The sequence below is a fragment of the Lissotriton vulgaris genome, chromosome 1_1 (assembly GCF_964263255.1).
Source record: "Lissotriton vulgaris chromosome 1_1, aLisVul1.2, whole genome shotgun sequence".
NCBI classification, from domain to species: domain Eukaryota; kingdom Metazoa; phylum Chordata; class Amphibia; order Caudata; family Salamandridae; genus Lissotriton; species Lissotriton vulgaris.
The window spans coordinates 29,146,400-29,161,317 of NC_141685.1; the positions used below are offsets into that span (position 1 = coordinate 29,146,400).

A 14,918-nucleotide genomic window follows, 5' to 3' on the forward strand; every position below is an offset into this window, starting at 1 on the left:
CAGCAAAGTTATGTAGAGCACAATTCCTAATTTCGGGCAATCTTTAAAGTTCAACAATAGAAACGTTCATAAAGAACAGGAATGGAAACAAAGAAGGCGGGATGCAGTGATTTCACTAATGTAATGCTTCCTACACATAGAAAACAAATACTAATTATTTTCCTTAAGCAATCAAGTCCTTACATTAAAATACTAAGAGAAATATATTGAACAATGTACCTTTCATATATAATTAGAATTCAATTTGAATATTTTAACCTCCTCCGCATTATTTGACTCATGATTACAACCTGAATGCTTTCTGGAAAGGAACAGCCTCCTGGGGTTCAAAATCACATATTTTCCAACAATAGGATTCAAACGATAAACTTGAATTTCAATTCAATTTATTGATTTAGGCCATTTTGGAGATCAACAATTTTAAATATATACAAAATCCATACACTTTTGTAAAATTGTCCCAGCAAGCATCACAAGACCACTTGTTATCTTCCCAATTAGTGATAATGTTTCGGATGGCAACAACAATAAATATGTTTAGAATTTTACCTCCGAAAACAAAAACATGCCATTTCTGAATCATGGTGCACAATAAAATGTAGGAACAGAAGGGCATATTTTGGTGTAGCATTCATTAAGGTTTGACCAGGCTTGAAACTAGAATTCCTGAACTTTTGGACATTTAAATGTCATATTTTAAAAGAGTTCAAACAGACCCAGCACGAGCTCCGCTAAAAATAGAAAATGAGTCAATTGTTCTGAGAGAAAATGTGCTGATAAGTAATCTATTGATGTAAAATACAGTGGTCAGGCAATGCTTGTGGATCTAATCTATTCAGATTTTAACTCCATAGTTTGTTCAATAAATTGACTAGGCATAATACTTGAAAGTCCATCTCTCAGATCAGTTCTATTACAGTTTTAGTTGCGATAACACTAAAAGAGATCAATGATAAATAGATTTTAAAAGCCATGGGTGGAATTGATCCTTGGTCTAAATCTAGATTATTGTCTACAAAAAAACAGTACGAACAGATCAAATCTAAAAGCATTGAATATGTTTATTATAGTGGTTTGGAGTAAACCTAGAAGACACACATTGTTCCTGAAACTCAGAAAATATATTTGAAGATTATGTTTACATACTATTTTATGTTCAGAGACTGCTTTAGCTACTTTCCTGTTCAAGTAACATTTTATTTTAAATTCTTTATTTGGTCCACCAAATCATGTGCTTGTTACAAATACAAAAAAAAAAATATAAGACAGAAAAAACAAATGTATGTGTTTATGTTTAGATGTCATACAACCAACCGTGAAATATATATAGCTCCAAGTTTTTTGTTTTAAACCCCTCCTCCCCCCTCCCTCCCTTTCCCATGGACCAAGGGAGATTACACCTAGGTTAGATTGCAACAGAAAAAACAAAAGACAATCGCCTCCTAACGAAGAAATAAAATACATTAAAAAAAAAACAACGCAGATTTGCCGGGAAGAGTTTCCTTCCTCTGTACCTCCTTTTATACACTTAAATCCTGTCTCCATTCCCTAGAATTAACTGTATAGCTCCACCAAGTCTAGGATATTTGAAACTCATATGGCTATTTCTTTTTAGGCATAATTTTAAAACATAGATTCATTTATCCAGCTACTAATTGGGGACACGATATCTCCCCCTCTTTTCCTGGCTCTCAAGCCCCTGCGTTTGTATATCTCTTTCTCCCAACGATAAGTATCTAACAGTTTCCCCAGCCAGCAATGTACTGAGGGGGGATCTTTGTCTAACCACACAGTTGCTCTAGAAAGCCTATACACAGCCATCATGATAAAGAGCAAGGTCTTCCTGGGCACCGTCAACGCCTGATTGCTAACCCCAAGAAGAATGACTTGTGGAGACAGTGTTATATCATAATACAAAATTTGATTAATGTAGTACGACATTTTGCCGCGCAGTTCAGATAAGCGGGGGCAGGTAGCAAACAGGTCAATACTATCTGCGGCGAGCTCTCCACATCGAGAACAATAAATCCCTGTAGAGCCCCCCCACTTGAAGATCCGAGAGGGAGTGATACATAAATTTAGCCAAGTTTTAAAGCATTGGACCTGTATGTTAGCAGAGATAGCTGCTGTCGAGCTTAACAGCAAGGAGTCCTCACACACCCCACCGTCCGCCTGAACCTTATCCTGCCACCGGTCCATGCGTTTAACAAGATCGTCCTCCATTGTGTCACTAAGCAGTATGTAGCACTTAGAGATGGATACCACTTGTGTCCCCAAGGCTGCCTCCAGAAGGGGGATTTTGAAGCCCTGGGTGTTCTTTTTCGAAAAAAACTCCCTAATTTGTAAGAATTTAAAGAAATGGTTATTTCCTACTCCGAATTTCTCCTTTATTTCATCAAATGAAAGTGTACTGTTATCCCGAATTAGATCTCCAATAAAACTAATCCCTTTCTCACTCCAGAGTTCCATATAGCCATCATTGAATGTTTCTGGTAGGAGTGGGTTATTTTGCAAGGGCGTATACCTATGGATCCTATTCAGCTTGAGTTTTTTCCTAATCGCAGTCCAAATTTTGAACGCACCCAGCAAGACCTTAAATTTTACTCTTTTAAAGTATGTAAAGTCGATGTGCCGCATAAGTAACAACATTTTCAAATATATTTAACAAAACATTAAAGCTGGATGTAAGAAATTCTGTCTTTAAGTATTGTGTAAGAGTTATGTGTGATGGTTTTTATTTGATCTGAAGCGACACTAACGTTAAATAGGTACATACACCGGTTATCATTCAACTAACATTCTTAGCAAACTTCATTTAGAGGGAATCGAGCAAAATGGCCTTGTGTACCAAGGGTTTTACTGTTAAAAAAATCCACTAGTTCGGGAACTCACAGAGCTTGCAAATGCTAAACCCCTTTTTGAAATGTACTAAGCCCATTTAACAATTTAGAATTTGGAAGGAGATGTTAATAGTTTTCCCTCTGAATATTTAATACATTATTAAGGTATGTATTAAACTTCTAAGGTAAGGAATCTATAACTAGTATTCTCTTTCAGATACAAGCATCCTGGGACCGGTTTCGGGGTAAAGCCCCTCATCGGCCAGGCTAGCTTGAATCCAGTAGCAAAGTAAGCAAGGGACCCATGTCTGGGCCTACCCTGCCAACTCAAGGCAAACAAAGCAAACACAAGGAGATGATGGACGAACAGATTAAACTTTTCAGACACTCACCCCCAGTCACAGATCTGGGTTGAATCCATCATCGTTCTTAAGCCCACTTCTCCAGCCCAGTTCAGGCCCAGCCATATAAAAATCAGTCTTGACCCTGTGTCTCATGGCTACAGTCCAGACCGAACTGCCAAGTCAGGTCTCAACTGGACTATAAACAAGCATCCTGGGATTGAACCTAGACTGGCTGAGGAGGTATGTTAATCCGAAACCGGTCCCAGGATGCTGGTTTCCGGTCCATGGAAGACCTGGCTTGGCAGACTGATTTGCATATGGCCTGGTCTGAACTGGGGTGGCGAAGTGAGCTAAAGAACGATGACGGACTCAACCCAGATCTGTGATTGGGGGTGAGTGTCTGAAAAGTTTGAGCGCTCCGTCCATCATCTTGTGTTTGCTGGTAAAACTTATTTCAAAAAGCAACCAAGTCTGCTCTAAAGTACGTGCAACTAAAAAAAAAGCAACAGAAATGAAATCACAATGGAAACCTTTACATTCTTTCAAATGAGGTTGCATAAACATAGAGAAATGAAAAAAGGGCAAGATCAACCACCTGCAAAGAAAGAGAAACCAAAAATGTTTGAAGCAAATTTGTACAAACCGAGTATAAATATAGGTGCATCGAAGTTCATTGCAGTTAGGAAAAAAAAACAGAATGGTGACAAGGGGAAGATAAATTTCAAATACAACGTCTGCCTGATGGTAACCCAACGTGATTAGGAAAATGTCAGAGTAAAAGGGCGTAAGGAAAGTCTGAATTCATACCAAAATCACGCTCAGAAAAAAAGGGACATAAACACTGAAACCTATGCACTATGCAACACTGGTAGTGCCAAAGAATGGAAAAAATTGAACAGTTTGCATGAAATCCACAAAGGAGGGTGAAAACATATCAACTGAAAGAAAAAAAATGAAACCTCGTCAATTCACATTCTTAGAAAAGGTATTTAAAAACACCAAAAAAAGGAATACAGTGTAAACAGGACTACAGTGGACGCGTAAGAACTTATGATGTAGAAAGGATGACACAGGAATGTATGGACTCAAAATCACAACAGACCCTCCCCCACAAAAAAACAAAAACTTTTGGCTGAATTTTATAAAATGTGCAACAGGTGTCTTCAACCAGTCGATCGTGAGCTCCCAGACACCACTGGATTATCTGACAGCTTTTAGTTAATTTTTAAATAAGAACAAGGTCATATTTTCCTTTTAAAGTTAAGGGAAGGCTGTGTTTCTTTTATATTATTATCATCAGGCTGCAGCTAGCAGAGTCTAATAATGTAAATGTTATTTTTTTTATCACACGCACAATTACCAAAAAGGCATCTTGGCACACGTGTCATTTGAAACCTGACTGACTCATTCTGCTCGCCCTAAAACTACTCCCCCAACACTGCAATCTACCCTCAAAACACTACATGGCTGCACTGTCTGCTTCTACCATAACACTGCCCTCTATCCTGCCACCCCCACCCAAACTGACCCCAACCCTCAAAACACTACATGGCTACCCTGAGATTTCCTTTAGTGAGATCTCTTTTCTGAGTAAAACATTTCTGGCTTTCCCCTCCTGTATAAGGCTTTAGTCCAGTGTGAATTCTCTTATGTGAAGTGACATTGTATTCAAGACTAAAACTTATCTGACATTCAGAACACACATAAGGCTTTTTCCCCTCGTGTGAGTTCGCATATGTCAAGTGAGAAGTAATTTGTAACCAAAACGTTGCTTGCATTTCGAGCACTCATAAGGTTTTTCCCCAGAGTGGGCTTTATCATGAAGCATAACACTGTATTTCAGATTCAAGCTTTTAAGGCATAAGGATTTTCTCCACTGTGGAGTTTCTCATGGTGAGATAGTGTTTTTCTCTGCAGCCTTTCTGGCATTCAGAGCACTCACAAGGTTTTTCATCAGTATGGAGTCGCTTTGGTTAGTGAGGCTGTGCCAATCAATAGGAATTTCTGGCATTCACCGCATTGGTGATGTTTTTTCCCTGTGTATGTCTGCTCATGTAGAGTGAGATTGAGTTAAAATTGATGCTTTTCTGGCATTCGGAGCACTGAATTATTTTGATGGTGTGTTTTCTTATGCGCTTCTAACCATCTCTACCTCTGAATCTTTTCTGAAATTTTAGAGCACTGATCATTTATTTATACAATGTGGATTCTCACATGTTCAGTGAGATGAGATTTACGGATGACACTTTTTTCACAATCGGAGCACTGATAAGGTTTTTCCCCAGTGTGGATTCTTATATGCTGAGTGAGAGTCCTTCTTTCACTGAAACATTTGTGACATTCAGAGCACTGATAAGGTTTTTCCCCAGTGTGGGTTCTTTGATGATGAATGAGACTGTTTTTTGTACTGAAACATTTGTGGCATTCCGAGCACTGATAAGGTTTTTCCCCCGTGTGGGTTCTTATATGATGAATGAGACTGTTTTTTGTACTGAAACATTTGTGGCATTCAGAGCACTGATAAGGTTTTTCCCCAGTGTGGGTTCTTATATGATGAATGAAACTGCTTTTTACACTGAAACATTTCTGGCATTCAGAGCACCGATAAAGTTCTACCCTAGTGTGGAATCTGACATGTGCAGTTAGAAGTGATTTAAGTTTGAAATCTTTTGGGCATTCAGAGCACTGATAAGGTTTATCCCCAGTGTGGGTTCTTATATGCCGAGTGAGACTGATTTTGTCTCTGAAACATTTCTGACATTCAGAGCATGGATAAGGTTTTTCCTCAGTGTGAGTTATTGTATGTCGAGAAAGACTTCTTTTGTCTCTGAAATATTTCTGGCATTCAGAGCACTGATAAGGTTTTTCCCCAGTGTGGGTTTTTATATGCAGCATGAGACAGCCTTTTTGACTGAAACATTTCTGGCATTCAGAGCACTGATAAGCTTTTTCCCCAGTGTGGGTTCTTGTATGCCGAGTGAGACAGCCTTTTTGACTGAAACATTTCTGGCATTCAGAGCACTGATAACGTTTTCCCCAAGCGTGGATCTTTGTATGGTGTGTGAGACTACTTTTTAAACTGAAACATTTCTGGCATTCAGAGCACTGATAAGGTTGTTCCACAGAATGGGTTAGTGCATGTCGAGAAAGACTTTGTTTGCTACACAACGTTTTCTGGCATTCAGAGCATTGATAAGGTTTTTCTCCAGTGTGGAATCTCAAATGTGCAGTTAGAAGTGATTTACGGTGGAAATGTTCTGGGCATTCAGAGCACTGATAAGGGTTTTCCCCAGAGTGGATTCTTGCATGTTCATTGAGTCTGCTTTTGTAACTGAAACATTTCTGGCATTCAGAGCACTGATAAGGTTTATCCCCAGTGTGAGTTCTTATATGCTGAGTGAGACTGATTTTGTCTCTGAAACATTTCTGACATTCAGAGCATGGATAAGGTTTTTCCTCAGTGTGGGTTATTGTATGTCGAGAAAGACTTCTTTTGTCTCGGAAATATTTCTGGCATTCAGAGCACTGATAAGGTTTTTCCCCAGTGTGGGTTTTTATATGCAGCGTGAGACAGCCTTTTTGACTAAAACATTTCTGGCATTCAGAGCACTGATAAGCTTTTTCCCCAGTGTGGGTTCTTGTATGCCGAGTGAGACAGCCTTTTTGACTGAAACATTTCTGGCATTCAGAGCACTGATAACGTTTTCTCAAAGCGTGGATCTTTGTATGCTGTGTGAGACTACTTTTTATACTGAAACATTTCTGGCATTCAGAGCACTGATAAGGTTGTTCCACAGAATGGGTTAGTGCATGTTGAGAAAGACTTTGTTTGCTACACAACGTTTTCTGGCATTCAGAGCACTGATAAGGTTTTTCCCCAGTGTGGAATCTCAAATGTGCAGTTAGAAGTGATTTACAGTGGAAATGTTTAGGGCATTCAGAGCACTGATAAGGGTTTTCCCCAGAGTGGATTCTTGCATGTTCAGTGAGTCTACTTTTGTAACTGAAACATTTCTGGCATTCAGAGCACTGATAAGGTTTATCCCCAGTGTGGGTTCTTATATGCCGAGTGAGACTGATTTTGTCTCTGAAACATTTCTGACATTCAGAGCATGGATAAGGTTTTTCCTCAGTGTGGGTTATAGTATGTCGAGAAAGACTTCTTTTGTCTCTGAAATATTTCTGGCATTCAGAGCACTGATAAGGTTTTTCCCCAGTGTGGGTTTTTAAATGCAGCGTGAGACAGCCTTTTTGACTGAAACATTTCTGGCATTCAGAGCACTGATAAGCTTTTTCCCCAGTGTGGGTTCTTGTATGCCGAGTGAGACAGCCTTTTTGACTGAAACATTTGTGGCATTCAGAGCACTGATAACGTTTTCTCGAAGCGTGGATCTTTGTATGCTGTGTGAGACTACTTTTTATACTGAAACATTTCTGGCATTCAGAGCACTGATAAGGTTGTTCCACAGAATGGGTTATTGCATGTCGAGAAAGACTTTGTTTGCTACACAACATTTTCTGGCATTCAGAGCACTGATGAGGTTTTTCCCCAGTGTGGAATCTCAAATGTGCAGTTAGAAGTGATTTACGGTGGAAATGTTTTGGGCATTCAGAGCACTGATAAGGGTTTTCCCTAGAGTGGATTCTTGCATGTTCAGTGAGTCTGCTTTTGTAACTGAAACATTTCTGGCATTCAGAGCACTGATAAGGTTTATCCCTAATGTGGGTTTTTCTATGCTGAGTGAGACTGATTTTGTCAATGAAACATTTTTGGCAATCAGTGCACTGATAAGGTTTATCCCTAATGTGTGTTCTTCTAAGCTGAGTGAGACTGTTTTTGTCAATGAAACATTTTTGGCAATCAGTGCACTGATAAGGTTTATCACTAATGTGGGTTCATCTATGCCGAGTGAGACTGTTTTTGTCACTGAAACATTTCTGGCATTTAGAGCACTGGTAAGGTTTTTCCATAGAGTGGGTTATTACATGTCGAGAAAGACTTTGTTTGAAACAAAACCTTTTCTGGCATTCAGAGCACTGATAAGGTTTTTCCCCAATGTGGATTCTCATATGTTCAGTGAGTTTAGATATGGCTGAAACTTTTTTGGCATTCAGAGCACTGATAAGGTTTTTCCCCAGAGTGGGTTAATGCATGTAGATATAGACTCTGTTTTACACTAAACCTTTTGTGGCATTCAGAGCACTGATAAGGCTTTTCCCCAGCGTGGATTCTCATATGCTCAGTGAGATAAGATTTACATCTGAAACTTTTTTGGCATACTTTGCACGGAGAGTGGTTTTCCCCCGTGTGGATTCTCATATGCTCAGTGAGATAAGATTTACGCCTGAAACTTTTTTAGCATACTTTGCTCTAAGAGTGGTTTCCCCCAGTGTGCATTCTGTCAAATTCTGTGAGATAAGATTAATGGCTGTATCTTTTTTGGCACAGATAACTTTTTCCCCAACTTTGGTTATTTTGCCTCGAATGAGGCGGGATTGAACTCTGAATTTGTTCTCACAGTCCGTGTTTTTATAAGGTGTATTCCTAGAGTTAGTATCTCTATGTTTAGTTTTCTCTTGCCTATTTGCCACAGTAAGAGTGAACCTGATTTTAGAGTTGGGCTTGTTTAGAAAATGTTCAGCATTTATCTCTAAAAGAAATTGTGTATAATCTTCTTCACACTTGAATTGAGCAAAATATGTCTGGATGCAGCCCTGTAACATCAGTTGAAACTTTTCTAGCAGATAATAGTCTTTAGGTTAAAGCCTCTCCGACAGCAACCTATTTTGTGACTGAGGTTTTTCTCAAATCTATTTGTATAGGTTCTTAGCAATTCAGTAATAAGGTGTTAGTCTGATATTTAATGATTAAACTGATCAGTACCTTTTTGCACTGATGTAATGGCAGTAACTCGGCGTTAGAACGTGCACAGTACTATGTGGATCATTAGTCGCAGAACATCAGTTCCTTTTACACTTGGGATGTTAGGTGGGAGGTTAAGGTTTATAGTTCTGAAGACGAGGATTTATTTACAGTAGCTATAGCGCAACAGTGCTCCTTTAATTTTTTTTTATACTTCACAGTTTTACATCTCACTCCTGCACAACAGATAATGTTGAGGCGATGTACATATAATTACAGAACAGTACACAAAAAAAGGAAACAATCTGAGATGGTCATTAACACAATAAAGTGGTGAATTTTTAAGGTTTTCGCAAGAGTGAGCAGTGTGGGTCGTGGTGTCCTATTCAGAGGCAGATAGTCTCAAACTTGCTTAACTGGTTAAAAACGGTTGTTGAACAAAGGTGATTTTCCAATCTTTTGGTTGGTAATGTGTCAGCTTCGGAGTCTTCTTTCGGCGTCTTCTCTTTGATGGTATGCAGAAGAAACCTTTTGTTATAACTTTCTTTTATGCAGTGTGTGCTTCCTCTCTGGAATTACATGATGCTTTAGATGAACGTTATTCTGTGATGCTGAGGCAATTTGTCTGCTGGATGCTGAAGTGGTCTTTCTACATTATTTCTGATGCTGTGTGCACAGATATGGCTTTGCTCTGGGTTAATGAAATGCAAAACTAGAGACTTCACTTACAGGTATAGTACTTTCCACACCTAGATTTTTGGAAGAATGCTGGATGTCCTTCAGATTTTCAAAGTAATCCTTCTTATGGCACCGACATTCAGTTGCCTTGTGCTAAATCTTGCTTTCTTTGTCCGTAATTTCAATCATCTATAGTATTAAAATGAAATAGTTAATACATGTAAATTTCCAAAAATATACTTTACAAGCCAAATCAATGCAGAATTTTGAAAATGTTGAGCTGTTGAGAGTTCTTGGATGTAGGAGTGAGGATTTGTAGAATTTTCAACATTTTATTAAGCTCACAAAGGATACATGTACTCTATGGACTTGTAACACAGAATCTCAAAGGCAGAAATTAAAGTCATATGGACTGGCACCAAACAGATACTATTAATTAATTTGTAATGTAGATTTCTGGGACGAGAATGACCCCTCGACGGACAACAGGCATTTTCCCCTGCATTGAGTTACCACCTACTTGTATCTGGTATCCTGACTTGTGAGTTTTGGCCTCTGCCTCAAGCAAATCTATTGTGTGCTGCAAGGACTATGCCTAGACCTATCCCTCAACTATGGTCCAGAGTATGAATCATGGGCGATGAAATTAAGCCGGACTTTCATGTGTTCATTTTATTCCACCTGATTATCAGTTGTTAGGTTTTTCTGCACCTGGACTTACTGGGTGCAGAAAATCAGGACACAATTTCTTTCCAGACAGGAAAATTAGACTGAAAAGACGCAAAAGACTCTTGTTGCAACAGAAGCAGCCAAGACTTATGCTGTTTTTTTTTACTAACTAGGGGAACACACAATTCTTCCCTCTGTTGGTGTTCACAGTCGTCGTCGTCTTGTGATTCGGCTTTGAGTGCAGAGCGTATCGAATAGAGCCGAGGGGGCCGAACCAGAGTTCATGAGCAAGCAGAGTGGAGCCTGGAATGACTGCCTGGGTTTGTTTTGTGACCGGTTTCCGCACCCACAGGTTTCTCCCGCTTCACCCGCGTCCTGTTATACGGGCGCTTTAAGTACTACGGATCTGCTGCGAGGGCAGGAACGGCCACTGCCGGCACCGCGGTGCTAAGGCGCTGCTGGTGCGGTGGCCGCTGCAGGGGTCAAAGGAGCATTGGCCTGCGGTGCTGCTGGTGAGCCGGCTGCTGCCGGGCACAGAGGAGCACAGAGGGCACAGAAGAGCCTTGGCCTGTCGCCTGGTTTTACGTATATACCAAGCATTGAGCAGAGCTGAGCTGAGGAGTGGAGGGAAGTGCCTACATCTGCCGTCTGTAGTGTGACTGGCTCTGGATCCCGCTCTTGCTCCCGAAGGATTACTAGCATTCTCCCTGGTACTCTTGACAGCGATGAATAGCAAAGAACAAGCAATGAACAGTGAGTGGTGAGTGAAAAGTGGCAAGGTGTGTGGCGTGTGGCGAGTAGTTAAGGTTGATCGGTCAGTAAGTCGCTGAGCCATTGGAGTCTGTAATAAGTTTGTACTAAAAAATCTGAGAAATTATGCAAAGAGGAAAGTGACAATAGACTGTGACCCTGTTGAAGCACCCCTCGACCCCTGAATTACTCTACATGCCTAGACTACTGATAGAATTCACTTTTCGATGCTCTAATTACCCTATGATGACGTGTGAGTTAGCATCATATGACTAACTAATGCATTTACGTAAACACACTTATGCTGAATTCATATTCTTACCTATTTCGTATATAAATGTGTGACCATATTAGTTTCTTAGCTTAGCTTGTGTGCCACCATTTTGTGTAACTCTCCGTGCCTGCGGGCTCTGCTCGCTCATGCCCCTCCCGCAGGAATACAGAAAGAAATATACTAAGACAGCAGTTTTCGTTTCTCGGCTCACTGTGACCGAAACTAACAACTTATGTTATCTGCAATGTTCTCATGCCCAGAGACGCCGAAGCCTAGCTCCCTGGCCTTGAGCAGAGATAATAATGTATCCCTCGCAGGTGCAGATGCCTGCTGTATGAGAGCATTGTTCACTGGTCTGGGGCTCAGTAGTTTTCCACAAGGGGCGTACCCCATTTACTGTATTGCATTATAATGTATTGCTGTGGTGCAGAGAGTCAGTCCTCTCGTTCGCACTCCTAGGAGTGAGGTCGGACAGGGCCCTCTCATATGAGTGTTGTTTGGCCTAATAAAGACTTTTGTTTATACTTCTCCACTGTCCGGCTGACTTCCTATAAGGTAATTATAGGTGAGTGCTGTAAGTCACTCCAGTGGATTTGAGCCACGCTTATCAGATGGCGCCCGAATAGGGACCCCGCGATAAGGATCTTTCTCACCCGTAAGTGGGTAGCAGAAGACCGGGGACCCGCTGGTCGGCACGGTGGGCCCGGGATCCCATTTGATGCCGAGCTTGGTTCTCGCAGCGCTGCCCCACCCTGCTGATCGGGAGAGGTCCCGGTTCGGATCTTACGCCGGGGTCCAGAAGGCGGAACTTGAAGCTGACCGTGTTGGTCCTGGCAGCCGGAGGCGGAGAACGGTAGAGGTCGGTGCCGCATACGGAAGGTGAGTGGTCCACCTTTGATTGTTGCAGGAACGGGAGTGTTCTGGGAGACTAGAGTGTCTCCGATGGTTTGAGGAGCCGGTGTGCTCCTGGGGCTAGTGTGCTCCGGGGAACTCAGAGTACGAGTTGGTGCTCTGACAGACTTGACGGGGTTGGGGACGTATTTCGAGGTAATTGTTTGTAGCGATCCGACCGAATGGTACTGTGGTGAAGGCGTGGCTCATTGTGGGTAGACTCTGGTGCGCTTACCCTGAACTCCTAGTGTGGTGATTCAGTGGAGGTGTGATCCGGGTTTCCCGCGGTAAAGTGCGCAGCGATCCATAGTGCCGCACGGGTGGCGGATCCGTTCCCCGTCCTCAGAACAGTTAGCGTACTGTTCGGTCTGCGGTAGAGTCCAGGTTCCCCAGGACTTGGTCGACGGGCCTTGTCCCATTTGGTAACACGTGTTTTGGAGATATTGTATATGTGTACGTGGTTCGTCTATATGTTTGTGTGTGAATGAACTTGAGTTGTGATTCGAGATAAAGTAAAGATGCCGTGTTTTAGCAAGTTGCGATGTTTTGGATGCTGTTGTCGACCCTCAGATACTAGACTGGCCGAGAGCCAACCCGCACCTCCTGAAGGGACACCGAGTTTTGACATGTATGTTAAACATGGACTGGTCCTGATTTTGTTTGGTACTTTGTGGCATCGATACACTGCTGATAATGTGGATTTACAATGGCCTTTGACGGGTTCTTTTGATGAAGCTAAATTGGATTATTTGCAAGATAAACTGTTTGCTAGGCGTAGCCGCCAGAGTATGTTCGACTCTTTGCGAGTATGGCAGAAAGAGGCCAGGAAACGTAAGATGCGAGAGGAGAAAGAGGAGTATAAAAAGTCCACCCAGACTATGGCGCAGAAAGCGAGGGAACAGGTGGGGAATGAGAATGCACTACGCATGGAGCGCGCAGATAGACTTTGTAGGTTGAAAGAAAATAAAAGTTACGTAGTACGAGAGGACGACCCAGATGAGATGGAGGACATTTTGAATGCCCGACCCCCTCCCCCTTATGCCCCGCAGCCATTGTACCCCTCCTTGCCACTTTCGGCCCCTAGTAGCGCCATTCCAGGTCCTTCAGCGAGTGCCCCCCAACAATCCCTGCCCCCGACACCCCTGCCCTCGACAACACTCGTTTCTCTACTCCAGCCCACTTCACCTGCTCCCTCACCATTTTCTTTAGCACTCCCTACTGTTTCAGCTAGTACCACCCCCAGTCAGGAGATGCTAACACCGAGTCGCGGCGCAGGTAGCGGATTGTTCTCACAGGTACGGAAGCTGCTTACACGTTCTACTGTTGGTTTGGATGAAAAAAGTTTGGTGGCTAACCAGGCATGTCAATGGGCCAGGAATAATATTTATTCGTTCGAAGATATCTGGTCCACCATGAAAGATTTTGAGCCGTTAATGCAGCAGCACGCTTTGTGGCACATGGCTAGTGTATTGATACCGCTATGGGAGCAGGGATATGGAGGTGTGGCCCTGGCGGTTTTGCGGGATATACAGGCTGGAGCGTACAGAACGAACACGGGGGTCAAGGAAGTGATGAGTAGTCTGCGCGCGCTTTTGCAATACAGGAATGAATTGCCCTCTGCCGGTACACCCCATTTCCCAGGTCTCCACCCAATGCGAGAGGTGCACCCTATTTTTCATCCTGAGGTCCCCGAGTTGTTAGACCCAGTCACGAGGGCTGTTACAAGGAACAGAATTGATGCGCATTTTCAGGAGCAATGGGTGTACACGCCATGGAAGAGAAGTGAGGTGTTGTCATTGAAGGCTCAGCTGCCGGATTCTAGAAAGAATCCGACTGCCTATTACAAAGAGCTTACAGAAGCGGCGTCTTCTACTGTGATGACGTTGGCTGATGTTGAATTGTTTTTCGGGCTTTTGGTCCCGGTTGATGTGTGGCGACAAGTGAAAGGTACGGATCATACGGAGGAGCTGGGAGGTACATGGCAGGAGTTGCAAGATTGGGACAAGGAGCGTAAGCCAGGGGAGAAGCCGAAGGCTGAGATATTGGCTTTGCCAGGGCGTATTATAAAATATATGCATTCTCTCATTCCCCCGAAAAAGGTGGATTGGGACAAACTAACGGCTTGTAAGCAGAAAAAGGATGAGGCGGTCTCTGATTTCTTTACGAGGTTTGAGGAAACGTTTATGGATTTTAGTGGGCAGGATGTGTCACAGGATGGGGGGTTACGGCTCTTCGTCAACAGGTTTGTCACGAACTTATTGCCTGAAATATCAGCCAGACTGCAAGCGTCGGAGAGCACATGGACGACGTCCTCTCCTTCGGGAATACTAAGTATGGCGCAATATTACGAGCACAGGGAAAATGAGAACAAGGATAAGCAGGAGAAGAAGGCTAAAGATTTGAAGACGAGGGTTTTGTTGCAGCAGGTGGCAAGAGGCAGAGGAAGGGGTGCGGGGCTGAGCCGCGGAGGTGGATTTGGAAGAGGTGAGAGCAGGGACAGGCTGGGACCGAATCAGTGCGCGAAGTGCAAGCAGGAGGGGCACTGGTGGAGGGATTGCCCGCTGCTTCAGGCGAGCGCTGGTGTAGGGCGCGGACGAGGAAGAGGTGGT

General features: G+C 42.6%; 1 protein-coding gene across 1 annotated transcript in view; it reads right to left on the reverse strand.

Moving 5' to 3' along the window:
• Positions 1-369: 369 nt before the first annotated feature.
• LOC147737042 (uncharacterized) overlaps positions 370-14,918 on the reverse strand; it is a 448,671-nt gene continuing 434,122 nt past the window's right edge. The window contains exon 6 of the mRNA XM_086960806.1: positions 370-9,914. Coding sequence (XP_086816932.1) covers positions 5,378-7,699 — 2,322 coding nt within the window. The 5' untranslated portion in view covers positions 7,700-9,914 and the 3' untranslated portion in view covers positions 370-5,377. The remainder of the gene's footprint in view (positions 9,915-14,918) is intronic.